The following is a 21210-nucleotide window of genomic DNA, read 5'->3' as shown; positions in this document are numbered from 1 at the left end:
AACATCAACAAAGTGTCTTACGTATAAAGATTCCCAGTACGGTAACTGAAAGAAAATTGACATCTTCTTCCAACATGCGGTTGGAATTTGTTTGGCAAAAGGTTTTCCAAATGTTGTTCTTATGTGTTTAACCTTATCAAATATTTCTGATCCACTCTTCAAATAAGGACATCATCGTACTTCGCAACTTCCATTAAAAGCTTTTTTTATTTTTCTGAAAGGATGATTTTTTTTACAACCACCTACGATGCCCCATGAAAATATTTTTGTGACAATGGTCTAGTCTTATATAATTTGTGTTTTCCTGACATATTGGACATGCATATTGACCTTTGATGCTGTAACCAGAAAGATTTCCATATGCAGGAAAGTCATTAATTGTTCCATACAACATTGCCGTCACAGTGAAATTTTCATCTCTAAATCCGTCAAATACTTCTATGCCATTATCCCACAACAACTTCAAATCTTCAATTAAAGGAGACAAGTACACATCAATGTCATTTCCAGGTTATTTAGGACCAGAGATTAACAACGAAAGCATCATATATTTTCGCTTCATGCAAAGCCATGGAGGTAAGTTATACATTATTAAGATCACGGGCCATGTATTATGGGTGCTACTTTGCATGCCATGTGGATTCATTCCATCGGTTGCTAATGCAAAACGTATATTCCTTGTTTCAGTTGCAAACTCTTCATTGTCATCGTCAAATTTTTTCCACTGCGGAGACTCTGGTAGATGCCTAAGCTTTCCATCTCTAATTCGGCCTTCAACATGCTAAGTCATTTGCTTTGCATTATCAGCACTACGAAAAAGATGTCTTAACCTTGGTATTAGTGGAAAATACCACACAACCTTCGCAGGTGTTGTGTCTTTCTTTAGGTATCGTGATACATTACACTTTGGACATCTCCGTAGTGATGCATACTCATTTCGGAACAAAATGCAGTCATTAGGACAAGCATGTATCTTTTCATGGGTCAATCCAATGGAAGCAAGTACTTGTTTAGCCTCATATGTTCTCTTCGGTAGCACATTATCTTCTGGCAGCATCTCATGTAATAAACTTAGCAGCTCTGTGAAGCTCTTATCAGTCCATCCATTCGATGCTTTTAAGTTATAAAGCTTTAAAACAAAACTCAATCTTGTGAACTTTATACATCCATTATACAATGGTGTTTCTGCATCATCTTTCAGCCTCTCAAACATCTTTGGACAATCTCTATGATCTTCTTCAACAACATTTGGAATTTGTTCAGCATGATCACTCTCATTTGTTCTAAATGTCTCTGAGTAATTGACACTTGATTCCATGTTAGTTAATGTACTTTCACCTTGTATCTCACCGTGCTTTGTCCAACAAGCATGTTTTTCATCTATCCCATTGCACATTAGATGTTCTTCCAATTCTTCCGCATTTACTTGTAACATATTCAAACAACACCAACAAGGACAGGGAATAAGGTTGACATCAGTTGCATTCTTAATCGCAAATCTAATAAACTCTTTGACTCCGTCTTCGTATTCTTCACTTAAACAATCAGCTACCATCCAACTTCGATCCATATTTGCTCCAACTATGGTTATGATCATTATAAATGTGAATGTCTTATTAACTCTCACATGGTAGGGCCTTATCCCATTTGAGAACAAACTTTTTCCAACCTTAATTAACAAATGCTACTTAAATGTTGTATATTTTACTTGACAAAATTTGGGCAGCATTTCGCATTAGTCTCCTAGTACACAACTTGAAATATATGAGATGATTTACCTCAATCAAGCATGCACCAAGAGACAATGAGAAATGTTTCAAACTCAAATTAAGTATTAAATACAACATTATGAGAAGCAAATGCTAACAAATTAATGAATAAATTTGTTAACAAACTGTCCAACTTGGACAATTCAAGATTCAAAATAATGATTTATTAAAACATTATTTTCAATCTCAAATGGGAAACTATGGTTTCACTCAATTTTACAACGGTAAATCATAACCTACAAAGTTTCATCACTAAGAATAATCATGCATTCATTACATTCTACAATACAACATCAAATTCATTCACACACAGAGGAAATATACATTTTGGGGGCAAAACAAACAAGAATATCAAAAATTTTAAATGCCTAATATCATAGGTTAACAAACACAACAGCATGCTCTTCCATTATAACTAAACAGCTGTGCCCTAATATCATGTTCAACAAATCCTAAAAAACCATTCCAACAACATTTCAGCGGTTAACAAACTATGATTCAACCTGCCCATATCAACTTTTACAAAATAAAAAGTCATTTCATGCTCATTTGTTCAAGCGGCAGCAATGGTTAACATGTAAACAATATTCAGTTCATACAAATTATAAACACAACAGCATGCACTAACTGGAATTAAGAAACGAGTGCAAATTTGTTGCAGTTCAGCAGGAGACCAGAAATGGAGGAGACGTTGTCACTGTTCAACGTCAAAAACAGAGATACGTATCAGTGAACAGAGAGAATGAGAGACTGCGAATGTCCAAAAATGGCCAGAAAACAAAGAAAAGATTATGAATATACCTTCAATGTGCGATTGCGATGTCAGGTGTACTTCTTCCTCTGCAAAAAATTTCTCAAAGAACACTGAAACACAGAGAATTTTGAAGTACAGGCTTAGTGGGACGACAGGGATAACCCAGTTAGAGTTTTAAAAATACAACTTCTGAGAGATATGGATATCTGAGAGCAGTTCCATATGAACCGCTCTCAGATGTCCATTTAGAGAGCGGTTCCATATGAACCGCTCTGAAATGTCAATATTAGAGAGCGGTTCCAGTTGAACCGCTCTCACAAGTTCATGTTAGAGAGCGATTTCGTTTGAACCGCTCTCATAAGTACATATTAGAGAGCAGTTTTGTCAGAACCGCTCTCTTAGATTTATATACAAAGCGGTTATTACTAACCGCTATCTAATTTGACGCTCGAAAAGCTAATTTCTAACGTAGTGTTTAATACTTCATGGATGTGAGATATCCTATATTCTATTTCAAAACTTAAATATTTCTTTAGATTTCTCATTTTTAAAGTTAAAAAATAGTTTAAAAAGTTAATAATAATTAAAAATAGTGATATAAAAATTACTTGATCATTTGCGAATTATAAGGTCAAGCATGTGAATGTTTTCATATCTGTTTGTAAAAATAAATATTTATATACTTTTAAAATTCAAATAAATAATTTTAATTGTAAAATTTTTAGTTTTATTTTCAAAATAAATTAAATAAATAAAATTCACGCAACAATTAGTAATATATAAATTATTCCATCATTCGCACATTATAAAATTATAAGGGTATTAGATTAGTCATATTGTCTAATACTATATGCATGTGAATTATTATATATTATTTTTATATTTAAATACCAATTTTTTTACCTTTTCTTATCTAAAAAAATATTTCTTTAAGTTTGCATTACGATTAAAGATAATAATGTGTAAATTATTTTATTATTTACAAACTATACAAGCTTAAAATTAATTTTTATCCTAATTTTAGAAAAAATTAAAAAAAAAATCTTTCTCTAAATTATTTTAACATTCTCAAAACGTTTACTTTTGTTTTTTAAATATCTTTTAAAAAGTTTTACTTTAATCTCCTTACAACATCTTTTAATAAGGTTATTATTTTTTATTTTTTGAACAAATTTGCAACCTTGATTTCTCTATTACAAAAGGAGATAGGTAAAAATATGGATTAAAAACTTGTTTAATACCTTCTCAACAAATAATTAGACTCTAGACTATTTTTTTCTTAAATTTTCTTTAATTCTTTAAAAATCTTATTTTTCAATTTCTATAATATTTATTTTTATCTTTCCATATTTGATTCACCATTTTCATCTTTTTCATGTTAGCAAGCTTAGATACCACACTATATATTTTAATTTTTTAATTATATCCTATTTTATGTTGAAAAAAAAAAGACAAAAAGATGTGATAGATTCATCTTATTTTATTTATCCCTTAACTCTCCTAGTAAACTTGAAATATTAAATTTCACTACCTTGATAACTCAATAATAATAATAATGATATATTATTGCATCGGGTCGAGGATTGTGAAATTGTGTAATTAATGTTTTTAATTATTTTTTAAAGCAAACATTTATTTTATTTAATCCCTTTTAAAGTACTTATTTCGATAAGTAATAAATAATTTTTGAAATGGCAAAGGAAATTTATGTCGTGCAAGAAATCTACTTGTCCTATAATAGCATATGGGCGCTTACTAGTTACTTTGTAAAAGCAGATAATAACACTTTTTCAAAGTAAAGAGCACTTAAATTATTTAGTTGTGATTTTTGTGTCAAACTCCCTATCATTGTGGTCCGAACAGCTATGAAGCATCCTTGCTCGGGTGTTAATTTGATTGCAAGATTTGTTGGTTTTGAATGGCAGTAATGGGAATGAGGGAGAGCACGAGGAGGAAGTAGAGTGGGGGTAGCGAGAGCGAAATGGTGTAAAAGCTCACCAATAATTCAATATCACTTAAAATATATATAAGACTTGGTACCGATGGGGTCGTACTTCCACATCATCACACAAAATCATGTTAACGACAATAATTAAAATTACTCTATTTTAAATGTTAGAAATCACACGATAAATTCAAATCAAATCTTTTAAACCAAAATTACAGATATATGTTTATAGGAAATAAAAACTTATAAGGTCGATGAATATGATAGGATAAGAATAAATAAAGAAATAAAGATAGAATATAATAAAAAAATGATAAATTTTAATCTTATTCTAAGTCTGATATATATCACAGTAATAAACAGATAATACTGTACCATTCATTTTAACATTTGAGATAAATAAAAAGTAATAAAAAATAAAAAAATATATTTAAATAATAATATTATTCTTTTATCAAAATTAAAATAATTTTTAAAATATATATACACTGATATTTTTAACTCATGTACTGCATGGAAGTATTTTGTTAAAAATAAAAATTTATTTAAAAAATAATTTTACCAAATTAATATTTATAGTGTAAAAAAATTATAATATATATATATATATATATTATATGACTTTATTAATTTTTTAAAATTAAAATTTACTTTTAGGTAAGAATTATAATTAGGACAAAAATTATAAACTTTTAAAAAATATTTTTAAATGATTAAAAAATTTATAATTTTTAAATATAATTTTCTTAAAAATATTTTAAATTATTTTTTATTAAAATGTTCATATGATTTTTTATAAAAAATATAAAATTATAATTTTTTAAGTATTTTTATAATATATTAAAAACAATATAAAGTATAAATAAAAATATAATAAAAAAGTCATCCTATTTTAATTTTTTCAATCATTTTCTGGGAATAAAAATTTGAATTATAATAATAGAATATACTAACTGCAAATAAGTTATCATGTCGGTTAATAAACAAACACCAAAATTAAGATAATATAGGATAAATTATTTTATCTTTTCATTTTATCATATCCACCAAAATCATGTAAAACTTGTGATGGTAACGATCTATCTATTGCATCATTACTTAAAAGTGAATAATGATTATGACAATAACTAAAACTAGGTGAATTATCAATACTAGAAAACTCAAGCTAAATTCAAATAAAAAGAAATTAAAACAAAAATAAAGATATTTATAAGGAACGAAAGGTAACACGTATACTGAAGGAGGTGTAGACCACTCTGCAAAATATCTACAGGCTACTTGGTATGTATGGCGATGGGATTGACGTTATCTTATCGTTATCTAGTTTAATAAGAGAGTTGTAAAAAGTCTAGTTCTATTATTTTGACGTATTTGAATATTTATTATATGAATGATGATATTTCTCACAGCCAAATTTGACCCGCTCTTTGGATTGTAGCAGAGAGCATAGAAGAAGCCAATGACCGTACTAGTTTTATTCGCTGTCTTGTATACATTATATTTTATGACCATCCTTGTTCTTAGTTCCCATTCCCAAGTGTTGAAAGAAAGGAAAGAGAGGATGAGGATCGATGATTTGCCTCGGGAATTGGTGTCCAACGTGCTTTCAAGGTTGCCCGTGAAGGTGTTGATGCTATGCAAGTGCGTTTGCAAGTCCTGGTTCGATCTCATAACCGATCCTCATTTTATTACCAATTACTATGTTGTCTATAACAATCTTCAAACCCAAGATGAGCATCTCTTGGTTATTCGGAGACCCTTTCTTTCTGGCCTCAAAACATACATTTCTGTTCTTTCTTGGAATGTGAATGACCCCAAAGAACTTGTTTCCTCTGATGTTTTGAACCCTCCCTATGAATACAACTCTGACCACAAGTATTGGACCGAAATCATGGGTCCTTGTAATGGCATATACTTCTTAGAAGGCAATCCTAATGTCATGATAAATCCTTCTCTGAGACAGTTCAGGGCTTTGCCTGATTCCCGTTTCACTAGTCCACATGGGACTCATTCTATCACTGATTATGCAGGGTTTGGCTTTGACCCCAAAACTAATGACTACAAAGTTGTTGTGGTCAAAGACCTTTGGTTGAAGGAAACAGATGAAAGAAAACTTGGGTACTGGACAGCTGAGTTGTATAGTCTTAATTCCAATTCATGGCGAAAACTTGATGATGCTCTCCCACTTCCAATTGAAATTTGGGGTTCTTCTCGGGTTTACACTTATGTTAACAATTGTTGTCATTGGTGGGGTTATGTTGATGAGTCTGATAGAACAGAAGATGTTGTTCTAGCATTTGATATGGTTAATGAAACCTTCAGGAAGATAAAGGTACCAAGAATCCGTTGTTCTTCTGAGGAGGAGTTTGCAACTCTTGCACCCTTCAACGAATCTGCTACAATTGGTGTCATTGTTTACCCCGTAAAGGGAACAGAGAAGCGCTTTGACGTGTGGGTGATGAAAGATTACTGGGACCAAGGGTCTTGGGTTAAGCAATACAGTGTTGGACCCGTGCTAGTGATTTACAAGCTCGTGGGGTTTTATGGGAGCAATCGATTTCTTTGGAAGGACAGCAACGAAAGGTTGGTGCTTTATGACTCGGAACAAACAAGGGATCTTCAGGTTTATGGAAAGTATGATTCAACAAGAGCTGCGAGGTACATGGAAAGTCTTGCTTCACTTCACAGGGGAAACGAAATTGGTCACCAATGTTTTTCGTGTAGTTTTGTTCCAGACCCTTTACTACATCAAAGTGAGTGATCTTTGTTTGTTTCCTTTTTATAAATTGAACTAGAATTGATTTTTCAGAGACTTTGTTAGGGACTTTGGTCTGCTTTAGTGCTTGTAGATCCAGAGCCTTTTAGTTAGTTGTCACGCAAGATGACATTATCTGATAGCATCTTTGATGTATTAGTTAAATAATAGTTTTCTTGTTGAAGAAACTCAGGTTTTTGCACGACCAAGGAGGCGCAGGTGTTAGCACTTTCGTCTTTTGAATGTTAGAAATTGAAACTTAAGATTGTTGAATGTGCATCAATCTTCGTTTTAGATGGTCCAACAAAATTAAAATATTTATATTACAAATTAATTGCATTAATTTTTATTTAATTTTCATGAATAAAATATTATCTACAAAAAATGATGCAATTTATTTTATGGAGAATCTTTTATTGATTTCTTCTTGTTATGGAAGTTGTGGAAACTGGAGACTTCCACTTAAGGATGATCTCAATGCTAGTAACTATCTTGCCTTGGCTTTGTTTTTCGTCAATACATAAACTGAATCGTTATATTTGATTGGAAAGTATTGTTTAGACGTCCAAAAATAAACATTTAAAGTTGTTTTTTTATATGATTTATAATGTATTTTTAGGATTATTTATATAAAAAGATAAAAAAAAAAAGTTACAGATAAAAAATAATTATGTAGAATATTATATATATAATGTCAATTTTTAATTTTCCAAACAACCAAAATATATTTAAGGAGGATATGTAAGTTTTACATAAATTTATCTATTATCTAAATTGCTATAAACGAACTACACGACGTCAAAAGTAGAGCTTTAAAGTTTTATTTTTATTTAAACGATTTCTTTAAGTAAAAAAAAATATTTGATTAAACAATTCACTTAAGCAAATATTTATATACGTTGCTTTTATTTTTCTCTTACTCACTTTCTTCTCTTTTATCATTCAAAACTTCAATTGCTACAACTCCTTCAACCTATCTCCTCCGTTCTCCTTTTGCTCCTTATTTCACACTTCATAATCATACACCTTTATCATTTTCATATGATTTTCACTGCATGGTCACTCCCATTATTTTTTAATATCTATTTCTATTACAAACAAAATTGTTCAATAATTATGTCCTTTCTATCTCTAGCATTCCTCTCTCTTATTTTCAATGGTCAAGTTAATTCCCTCTTTTTCATCACTCTTTGGATTTAGAATTTGAATTGATATAGTAAATATGTTTTTATTATTCACTATTGTTCGTGAATAAGTGTACCCGTAAAAAAATAATAAATAATTCTAAAATAAGTTTTTGAAATAATGTTCCACAAGTATTGTTTCTAATTAGAATTTTAAATTTTTTTTAATTTAATTATTTAAATTTAAAGTATATGAAATTAAATACAAGAAGAATTTAAATATGAAAATAATTAAAATAGAATTAATAATAGTGCAAAACAATAAATTAATCAAGATGAATCTAGGGTGTATGGTTTCACCTTTTCAATTTTTTATATTTTTTTTAGATTAATTGTAATTTCAATTTTTCTATGATTATCAATCACTTATACTAAATTTATTGATACTCAATGGTCATGCAATGTTAACAATATTTTTCTTAAGCTATTACTCCCAATGATCATGTAAGATAAAAGGAAGAAAAAGATTAAAAGACCTATGAGCTGTTAATTTAATAACGATTGAAAGAGAAAAATTAAATTTTATTTGCTTAATTCTTTGTCCCATTTTACCATATAAATCCATTTGTTGTATATGGTACGATCACCTACAATATAATTAATTATAATATATTTAAGAGTTATCAATTACAAACATATAAATATAGAATAATAGGGTAAACACTAATCAAGAAAGAAAACATGAAATTATTATTGATAAAAAAAAATATCTCATAAAATCATGCAAAGAATTCACCATAGCTCTAACTATGGATTTAGCTAGACATAATATAAAAAGAAATCAAACAATACTAAACAAATCCATAACACTCAAAAAGTAAATGCAAACTAAAAGAATCTCCAATAGAGGAGAGATGAGAAGAGTTCTTCATCCGACACATTCTCAAAGCTCTAATAGTCGTCAATGACTAGATAATACCAAGATTGAAGATGTGGAAGAGATGAGTAAAGGCGTGAAAGGGATAAGACATAAACAAGATAAAAAAATGAGATGTAAAATGTAAAAATAGGATCATAAGTTGCTGCCCTTGATGTAACGCCTAAATTTTTTTTTTCACCTTTTGAAATACGCAAACTTTTCAATGAATTGGGGGAAATAAAAATGGATTTGTTGCGAAACATGCGATATAATAAAATAGTAAGACTAAAAATTCCTACCAATAAATCTATTTATGAAAATTTCAAAGATTCTACAATTAACAAAAATGTGATTTAAAACTTTAATAATTTCCATTACACAAGAATCAATAAGGAAATAAAATGCATAGCTAAATTTCATTTAATACATGAATTTAATATTTACAAACTGTATCTCAAAATATATCAGGACTTAAATTAAAAATTTACAAAATCAAAATATACTACATCCCAATGAGCAGATCACTCATATCCCAAAATACTGAGACCATGACCCTGGTCTTCATCACTATGCCAGCTCTCTATCTTGTCTAGTGTAACATCCCTCTTTCATATTGAAATTAATTTATATTTAACACTAATATTATTAAAACATAATTAGGAAAATTTGTATACTTTGTATAAATGATACAGTATGGAAACATGAATTAGAAAACTTGACGAATTTACAATATTTCTTTAGAAATATACAAATATATTCTTCACACAAGATTTCTCTTTTAAAATGAATGAAAATACATTAAAAATTTATACATTTATTTCATAAAACTTTATTATATCCGAGCAGTTCTTTTCCTATAACTCCTTGATGAGTATGACCCTAGAACAGATCATTTGTCTCCATTTCTTCTTTTTCATTACCTGAAAATAATCAGTAAGGGTGAGTATTTCCTGCCCACTAAATCTTTTTTAGTATATCTTAACTAATAATAATAATTAGAGTCGTAGCCTAATACTTTATTCTAATTCATTCTCATTCAAATACATGTAGTCATACAATCATTCATCAAGCATATATAACATTTCACTCATTATACATACATTTCTATGCTGACCTGTATGTTATTATACATGTATCATATCATTTCAATGCATGTGTCACGATACATCTATCCCAGTAACACCCGTCGATGTACTACAACACACGTACCATAACAACATGAACTGATCTGCTACGATACATATAACATATCATACATATTCTTTACCACCTCTCATCTATATCCCTTTCATCATAATAATTACCCCTGGGATCCCTTGAAGACTTCTAGCATAGATAGCTGCTGGCTGGTCGCAACATCGCGGATACACGTGTGCCGCCCCGGCCCCTTTTAGCAAAGGTATAGTCAGGAGCTTCGTCGGGAGATGAGGGTGTGGCCTGTGAATGTTTATTTTCAATAATTTATTGTGCACCCTTTTCATTGTTAACATTCACCATCCTCATTTCCCTAAGATTTTCCAAATCTTCTCCTTAACTCTATACCCCCAGTGTATCGTTGTACTATCTATACTCATTCTCTTTCTCATTCTCAACATTTCTCATTTCACATTCTTTACATCAATCAGCATGTCATGATTCATGAGTCACAATTTATATAAATTCATGGATTACAATATATATGATAACACACCCTTTCAATGTGCTATAATTTATATCATAATCACTATGTTTCAAGTTGCATGGACTCATGTAATATAATCATGCCTCATATTCTTTCTAAATCATATTCTCATTTCTCATTCATACATCACATGCTTTCACTTTTATTCAGCACTTCATTCACTTTCATAATTCTACTAGTTCAACATGTAAAGTTGTCATACAAAGTCATATTACGCAACCAATACAATACATCAAACTTATCACAAAGATTACCACGCAATATCACACCATACCATCAATACAATATGCTGAGGGCCGAACACCTTCGGACTCAGCCCAGCTCGTACAATCTCAATATATAGTCTCCTAACTTAAAGTTCATTATAGTATATCTTTTATTACTTAATTCATATACATCTTAAGGAACTCAGTTCTAAAATCTCTTAATACTATTTAAGCCCATATTTTCTCTAACAATCTGATATTATCAGTTTAAAATAAACTCCAAACCTCTCTTTATATCAAAATACACCTTTGTCATATGATACTATCAAAATTTACAAAACTTTACTAAGTAAGATACTCATATTTCTCGAAGAACCACTAGATCTATATATACATATATAACTACAGCTAGAAAATACTCCCTTTACTTGATAACGGTTCCTCCAAACTAGCTCTTTGAGTGATCTACAGAGAGATTCCACAGTATTCATGGAGAGATCTTCCAAAAGATAAGATTTTCTAAGTATTTCGAGGTAGAGATATGAAGATGAGAAGAGAACTGAAGAAAAGAAATGAAATAGAGATTTGACCTCTGAGAAACTTACTTCGATCCAAGAAGAACGGATGTTTGAGCTCAGATCTGAAGAAGATCCAGAGTTATTGGAGGTTTTCTCTAAGAAAGAAGAAGGAGAGAACGAAGAGGATGGAGAGGGATATGTGATTTGGTTGAAAATGAAGATTTTAGGGCGAGAGTTCATTGAATATCTCTCAAACTCGCGTCTTTCTCGCTACAGCGAAAAACCAGAAGTTTTCTTCCTTTGCTGTCTGTCATTCTAGCTACAGCGAGATATCCTATAGTTCATGTAACATCCTTATTTTTAATCAACATAATAACAATATAAAATTGGAGAAAATTCAGAATAACAGAAATTTAAATCGGAAAGACCTGAATAATAAGACATTAGCCTTTAAAACTGGTTAAGAGAACATCAAATAATATGATCATGTTTTCATAATGTACAGTAGATATCAGTACCTCCAAATATACATAAGAGTTATCAAAATACATCAGGACCATTCATTTACATTTACAAATATCAAAATAGTAATGGTCCTAATGAGCAGTCTGCTCACCAATGACTAAGTGGCACTAGTTTTTTCTGTGCCAACCCTCTATCATTGCTAGGTCTTCAGAATCCAGCTCGTCATCTAAGCTAAGGTACAGATCACCCGGATTGGTGGTGACCTGAGTACCCGTAATCTACTCAAGTGTCCATCGCAATGGTGTTCTGGAATGGTTGTGGTCATGGTACGTGACCAGATATGTTACTACTGTTGGGATTCTCTTAGTGCCAGAAAAGATATAAATATAGAGGGTATGATGGATTCGATACACAGACAAATCAAAAGGGATGCTAAAAGCTAATTTCAACTTCATCATAACTACCTCACTAAGTACTTCACTATCATAAACAAGAATTTTAAAGTAACTAAGTCTCTGGTATTCGCCAAATACATTATTTACATTATCTATTACAGAACTATCTATTACTCTCATTCCCTCTATGGGTGCTGTCATCTGGATTCCCTGAAATGGTTACGTAAGGATGAGTCTCTACATTCATTACCAAGCATACATACACAGAGAATTCAATAATACAGATAAAACATTCAACATGCATATATAACAATTCAGTTATGCATCTAAATTATGTTTATCTCTATTTATCCTTTCGATACTCATTTCCATATTCAATTCCATTCTCAATTACACTGTCATTTCCACTGCCCCTGGGATCCCTCGAGGTCTTCCTTAGCATAAATAGTCGCTGGATAGCCGCAACTACACGGATACAACGTGTGCCGACTCGACCCCTTTTAGCAAAAACATGGTCAAGAGTATTAGTCAGGAAATAAGTGTGAGGCATGTGGTGCTCCTACTCTCATTTGTGTTGTGTAATTCAAGAAGGAACGTATGGGTGTCGTGACTTGGATTATAATCTAAGTTTCTTAACTTGGAAACCCTTAAATACCTCTCAACTCGCGACATTCTCGCTATAGTGAGCCAATTCTCGCTACAGCGACTAATTCTTGCTACAGTGAGACTTTCTCTCGCTACAGCGAAAAAACCAGATAAAATTGCACTTTGTTATTTGTCATTCTAGCTACAGCGAGAGCTCCTCGCTACAACGTGATCATCCTCGCTACAGCGAGAGAGGACCAGAATGCCTGTTTTTAGATGCTGATTTCTCGCTATAGCGAGACATATCTCGCTACAGCAAAAAATCCTACAATTCAAACATCTAAAACTTTCTTAATTTCAAGCAACATACATTAACAATTCATATCAAGTATAAAATTAATAATTAATAAAGTAGGGATGTTACAGTTCACCTCAATCAAACACTTCTAATTTTAAATAACATGCACAAACAACTAATATTAATTGCAATAATAATAAATTAAAAAATGAGAGTGTTACAGTCAGCTCCTCATCCTCTCGAAGGTCTCCGGTGTTGATAAATTCACATTTTACTAGCATTTTAGTAGTTATTGAGTAGTTAAGTTGATTAGTAAAGCTGAAAATCACATAAAAATGCTTTAATGTTCAAAGTTCTTTAAGTAGTATAGTTATTTTAGATTTGATCCTAATTTTGATATAATTTTGTTGATTAGAATGAATTTGTGCAAAAAATCTGAATTAGAGGTTATGAGTATGAGAATCAAATGAAGAAATAGAAGAAAGTGGAAGAATTGGACTTAAAGAGTGAAGAATCAATTGATGAAGCCTGAAAGTTATCACTCTAGGTACATAAAGTGACAACTCTGAAGTAGATTCAGCAAAATAAAGTGAAAGTATTCACTCTAAGTACTCAAAGTGAATACTTTAGAGCTTTAATCCAGAAGAAGCGGTGAAAGTGTATAATTTAAGTGTTTGAAGTGAACACTCCAGAAGTGTAAACTCAAGAGAAGTATGCGCGTAAACACTTTGAGTGTTTAAAGTGAACACTCTAGAAGCAAAAATGCAAAAGAAGCTTGCGCATTAACACGCACATCAGGATAGCTGGACGTTACCACTTTTAGCACATGAAGTCTTCACTTCAGAGAGGTTTTGACAATTTTCTCCTATTTTAAAGACTCATATAAAAAGGATCTCAGAGAGAGATGACATGAGACATGCAGAGATTGAGAGAAAGAGAGATCCAAGAGAAAATGGAGCACAACAAAGACATGGAGAACAGATCGCTTAGGAATAAGGAACCTTCTCCATCTTTTCTTCTTCTTGTAATTTCTACTTGTATCTTGCTACGACCCTCACTATGAGTGGCTAGTTTCTCTTCGGTTGGATTCAATGTAACTACTAACTATATTTCTTCTTGAGTTTATATGATATTCAGTTGCATTACTTACTTATGTGTGATTTTGATCTTAATGTTTATTTTGACTTCGTCACCCATTTTACGAACTAGGGTTTGGATTCTGTTGAGATACATTTTCTTAACTTGAATTGAATCATCACACCTAACAAACTCTCGTACTAAAAATAAATTTGAGTTTGTTAGCTACTTATGTTCAAGTTATTATTTTTAATGCAAAGTGTTATTTTTAATCATAGAGGAATTATGTTTTAAGATTAACTACCTAAGGACTTAATTTTGAGAAATCTGGTTAAGTTACTCAATAAATGTGGAAGTAAGATAGTTGAAATCATATTTACTCATTGAAGATAAAAAACGTTAATAAGTGCATTTGAATTCAATCTCTTTCTTGCATATGATTTTCTACTAAATTTTATTCTATTTACTTTTACTTATTTTCATGCAAACCAATATTTCAACCATACTTTCCATTTTTATATATAAATAAAAAAGGAAATCACTATTATCACCGAATCCCTGAGAATGATATCAATTTACTATAACGAAGCTTGGTTTGCTTGCCAAGTATTACAAAAAAAATCACCAACTAAATTAACAATAAATGTATGTATAGAAACTAATTTACAGTTTTTTAATATATAAGTACTAACTTAAAAATTCGAGTAAAATATATGAATCAAGATACCATTTTAACTAATTTTGGATTTTACTTAAACAACAATTTTCCATCTTTCCTTCTTTATCATATTCACTCCAATGAGCTCTTAATAGCTCTGGATACATTTTTCAGTTTTGAAAGGGTCTTGAAAATGGTGTTTTTCTCAAAGAGTTGGTTGTATTATGTGGCCCATAATATTTTGTGAGGGATAAGGAGTTGCTTCTTTACCTACATTGCGTAGTATGGACCGGAGGAGTTGACTATGGTAAAGGAAGTCATATGAGAGAATTGTTGTTCATAATTAATTTCTTCTCCTCTAAGAGGATTATTGGAAAGTTATATCCAAATTCTTTAAAACATATTTGTGATCTTGCTTATGAGAGATAAAGAGAAGAGAGTGAGCAAGAGAAAAATAAAAACAAGAGATATAGGTATTTATTTAAGCAAACATTTTTGCTTAAATATAGATAAAATTATCCATCTAATTTCTACATTAATTAGAGATATCCAAAATTCTATACTTATTCATTTTGGTAATTAAAACTTTGGTTGAATCTAACGAGGATAAATTAATTTCTTTTTGAATTAAGAGGAGAATTTATTCTTAAAATTCTTACAAACTTAGATATTTTAAGAATCTGTATCTCTTATCTGAATTATAAGATGTGAACAAGAACTGCTATGATTGGTCATGATTACAATAGAAGAAAATTTCTCCTTCTTTGACCTGAAGCTGTCAATTTTACCACTTTTCTTATTTATATTTTATAAAATATTGTTCAAGTGCTTTTACAATTATTGATTATTATAGGTTTTCTCCCCTCAATAATTAAAATGACCTGACCACTGTTGAGCTTAGTAGTATTTTCATCCGATTAAAAACATATAAACTTTTAAATTTTATTAAAACAGCATTGTCATTTAAACAATTCGATTAAATTTCACTTATATTAATAAGAAACTTTAGATATCAAAGTTTGTAACAAAAAAGTTGAAAATAAACAAGTGACGGTATTTCAACAGGTGCAGGTAAGTAATAATTAAATGGCATTTTCAAGCATTTATCTGTGCCTGCTCTGAATCAGTCAATTTACTTATGCTAATATTGTTGGTCAGCAATTGAAGGAAACGAACCCTAGTACTTGCTAAAAACATTTGTGCGCTAAAATTAAACAATACATCGAAATTAATCTTTAAAATTATAATTACTAATCAATTTTGTTTTTAATATTATAAAATATTATTTAATTCTAGAAAGTGTTAAATATAAATAATTTTAATCTTTATTATTATAATTTCAAAAATTAAAATTGATTTTTTAATAATTTTAAGAATTAATGAAACAATATTCTTATAATTTTAAAAATTAAGTTCATCGATGTTTATAATTTCGTCCATCCATCTAATAAATTGGATAAATCCCACCTCCGAACACGAGTTGCGCAAGTCGATTCTCGGGACTGATTGCTTTACAGTATTTTTATAAAGGTTTACAAATACGCACCAGCGCCATCAGGTAAGAAGATTTTTTTTTTCAAAGTGTATATTAATTAATTCAATATGAAAAAATTATGAGATATTTTATCTTATTATCGTGGTTTATCTTATTATAATTTTATTCATATTTTATATTTTTTCATAATTTTATAAAAATAATTATTTTAAAAAATATAACTTAATGTTTTTATAAAAAAGTATATGTTAATAAAAAATAATTTAAAAATATTGTTAATAAAAAATAATTTTTTAAAATTATTTATAAAAAATATTTAATTATTTTATAAAATAATTTTTATAATTTTTTTAATTATAAATTTTTTTACCTAAAAGTAAATTTTAATTATAAAAAAATTGAATGAAATTATAATAATTTAATATAAAATTGGTGTGTGTGTGTGCATATTAAAAATAAAAAAATTAAGTGTAAATTATTTTTAAATTAATATTAATTTTGATAAAAGAGTAATATTATTACTTAAATAATATTTTTATATATTAATAAATTAAAAAAGTAATTATTATTTAATTTCACTTAATTTTTTTTTTTAATTTCTTATGATAAATGGTAGGTCTTTTGCACATTAGAGGAATTTGATAATTTATTTTCTAACATACTATTAAATTTTGTTTCAACTCCTATTCTTTTCTCTGACTATTTGAATTTTATTTTATTTTTACAAATACTAAAATCTAAACAAACATTTTTTATTCATTTAAGAATAACATTTTTTATTATAATATTTCTAAAAATATTATTAATGGTACTATGATTTAAGAATAACATTGAAAGTTTCGTTATAAAATTAAACACACTCTACATCATTTTAAATAAGAACTTTTTTGCAAGGCTTCTTTTAGTACTACTAACTTATTGACAAATGAGATGAATTATCAATTTAATTGTCATTTCACGCAAGGTGACAAAGAGTTGAATGCATATAAGAAGTTAGCTCTTTGATTCTTCAATTTGAGTTTAATTTAAGGTGAAAGAGAAGGAGTAAAGAGAATTGTTTGTACAATATTGTCTTTGTTTATAAGTAGATAAAAATTATGGAAGATTAAGAGATATTTAAAAAATTTTTTAAATTTTTTTATAAATTTTTTAAATTCTCTTAAGTTAAAATATTTTTAAAAATCAAATTAAATTGTGTAATAAAAATTCGACCAAACTAGTTTGTTCAGTTAAACTAAGAATCAACCACCCACTAATCAAAAGCAACCAAGCTATGTAAAAAAATAAAATAAAAAATTATTAAAACAAGAATCGAAAAAACATGAAAGTCGACAGTCTAATTAGGGCACACGGTTCCTTATGTTTCCCCACTCCTAAAAAAAAGAATGATGTTGAAAAAAAAGTAAAAATGGGTCATTCCATAGCAAAGCAATAATAAAGATATGGGTTAGTATGTAACACCCTTTTCTTATTTTTCGGTAATTATGTGTTATTTAATATTAAATAGTATTAGAATGCCATTAAATGCAAGTTTGAAGGATTTTTAGAGGAGTTTTGGTGCAGGAGATCTCGCTCAGGCGAGGTAAATCTTACCCAGGTGAGATTGAGCATGTAGAAATATCTTGCTACAAGGCTATCTCGCTCAAGCGAGATAAGATAAATGTTGCCCAACTGTCACCTCGCCCAGGCGATAATGATCTTGCTTAGGCGAGATGGGTCGCTCAGGCGAGGACCCACAGGAGAAATGACATGCTCTTTGCACACCATTTCGCTTAGATGAGATGGAGCTCACTCAAGCGAGCATATCAGAAAATAGTGGTCTTGCCCACTGTCTGCATATTTCGCTCAAGCGAGATGTTTCTCGCTCAAGTGAGAACATGCGGGGCTAAGAGGTATTTAAGAGATTTCTCGCATGAGAAATTCATTCTATTACAAACTCACGTATCTCTTTCAAATTTTTTCTCTGAACTCTCTCTCTCTTTTACCTAGATAAAAGCCTTAGAAACTCCTATTTCTTTTCATAATCAAGCTTGGACGTTGAAACTAAGCGATTTCAAGTAAGTTTCTTTGAGTAAAACCTTGTTTTCTTCGATCATTTTTCATGTTTTCGTTCTTGTGGATATCTCTTGATACTCAGGAGAACTTTTATCGGATCTTTATTCCTTTTTCAATATCTTTCTGAAAGCTCATCTTTGAGGTAAGAAGAGCTCTATTTTATCGTATAGTATAATATTTATTTATGCTCATAGAGCAATGTTAGGTGAATATGGTATGAGAATAGATGATGGAGATATTTGTTGTGTGGAGTATGAATGAATATATGTTTGTTTGATTGTTTTAAAATGATTGATTGTCTGGGCCAAAGGGCTGATGTATGCTTATTTGCATTGTATTGAGAGTACTTTATATGGAACTTGCTGAGTGATTTTGTGTGATTTTATGAAATATCTTTGAATAAAATGATATAAGGTAACAATGTTAATATCAAATGATTTACGGTTGAAATTGTATCAATGAATGTATGCATGGAATGGACTTAGTTTGGAAGTGTTTTACTAAGCACGATCTTATGAGTGAGAAAGAGAATAACTCTGAGAATGACTCTAAGAGTCAGATTTGGATTGGATCTAGTGTGAATTGTTATAAAAATACACTGGGGGTATAGAGTTCGGAGACAATAAGAATATGGGGGAAACATAGGGTGATGAGCAACATTCGCGTATGTGTATACACTCTTTCTAAGAGTGAATACGTCACATGGCCTTACACAAGTTTCCTGACTAGACTCCTGACTATGCCTTTGCTAAGGGGGCCAATTATTGTACATGTTGTATCTGTGTGCATGGGCTAACCGGCAACTATTTATCTGGTTGAGTAAGACCTCGAGAAGTGCTAGAGGCATCGATATCTGTGAACATAGTGCAGTGGATGTGCGTGTTGGAATGAGAGAAAGGAAAATGAATGATAAATTATTAAATATTATGTGTGGTGTGAATATGTTTACAAATATGAATTTATGAAATTGAATATGTTATATGTATGTTAATATCATGATTATATGCTAAATATTGGTAAAGGATAAAATAGACACTTATCCTTACTAATAATTTCAGGGAATTAGAATGACATAGCCTCAGGGAAAAATTAGATTAGTAGATAGATCTGTACATTTTAGATTAAATTATGTATTTAATGAATACCAAAGACTGTGTTATTTTAAATTTGTTATTTTTGTAGAGAATGAGCCTAGAATTTTTGTTATGTTAGAATTGGAGTACTTTTATAGCATTCTTTTTGATTTCCCTAGGACTAGAATACACCAAACCCTATGTATATATATGTATAGAGGTACTGTTAGGAGTCCAGCAGCCCTCACATACCTATTCACCTACCACGATCACGATAATCTCGGAAGACCTACCTGATGGACCTTTGAGCACATAAATGGGACAGAGGTCAGAGCTAATTCGGGCGATGGTTATCTAGGTTCAGATGATGACTTAGACTCAGAAGACCTGGCTGAAATAGAGAGTTGGTACGGAGATGATGAATAGGACTGATCTTCAGTGCTAAGTTATGGTCTGAGACTGCTTTGGGACTTATATTAGTTTATGTGATGTAAATATTATTTTAAGATTCATATATTTTGGATAAGTGGTTTGTAAATTATTATAGTGGAGTTATGGAATGTATGTACAGTCTTTTAACTTATAAATTTTGATTATGTATATACAACATTTGAAATTTTTGCCATACCATTTATACTAATCAATTGAAGAAATATTTGTACAAATTATTATATCGTAAAGAAACAAATTTTGAATAATTAGGCAATGTGAAGCCCATTATACACAAATCTTGTATTTTACAATTAATATAAAGTATAATATGTATATTGTACGAAATTTGAGATAAAGATGTTACATAATAGAACAACAATGAAGAAATAATTATAATGCTAATTCTTAATAATAATGTTTATTGAATGAAGTAGGAAGCGTGAATGCAACTCAAGACAACAATTCTAATGCTTCAAATGTGAATAATAACAACATCACCACCACCACCAATAATAATAATAATAAATCAAATAAAGGAAAAAGAAAAGCTAATGTTAAGATTAAAAATTAGTTTTTTTCAAGGACAATTTGTGGCTCTCAACCAACTCTTAAAAGTGTTTTGTCTAGCAAAGTTTTATCGAAGATGTGTTTTGTGTAACGCCCTGAATTTTTTTTATAATATTGTTGATTATTAATATAAGTGTTTATATGGATTTTCATGTATTTGTATGATATATATATATATATATATGTGTGTGTATGTGTGTGTGTGTGTGTGGGGTAAGGAGAATATATGTATATGTTTGGAATTGGATTGAAAATTGGATAAGTGTCTAGTACAAGGTGTTCTCGCTGCAACAAGAGATGTCTCACTGTAGCATGAGGGTTATGGGAGGAAGGCGTGAAACTATCGCCTTCTCGTTGTAGCGACAAAGTGACAGTTTGGGGTGTATTTCTGGGTGCAGTCTTGCTGTAGCAAGATTCTGCAAAAACCAGGGTGCAA

At 30.1% G+C, this 21210-nt stretch overlaps 1 protein-coding gene across 1 annotated transcript; it reads left to right on the top strand.

The window, feature by feature from the left end:
* Positions 1-5816: 5816 nt before the first annotated feature.
* On the top strand, positions 5817-8481 carry LOC113867453 (F-box protein CPR1-like). The gene has a single exon (XM_027502796.1). It carries the CDS (start codon positions 5931-5933, stop codon positions 7230-7232), a length of 1302 nt encoding a protein of 433 aa, XP_027358597.1. The 5' UTR covers positions 5817-5930; the 3' UTR covers positions 7233-8481.
* The last annotated feature ends 12729 nt before the right edge of the window (positions 8482-21210 follow it).

This window comes from Abrus precatorius, unplaced genomic scaffold, assembly GCF_003935025.1.
Source record: "Abrus precatorius isolate BTA unplaced genomic scaffold, Abrus_2018 Scaffold5, whole genome shotgun sequence".
Classification (NCBI taxonomy): Eukaryota; Viridiplantae; Streptophyta; class Magnoliopsida; order Fabales; family Fabaceae; genus Abrus; species Abrus precatorius.
Note: the sequence above shows the minus strand (reverse complement) of the source record. Positions and strands in the feature narration are given on the sequence as shown.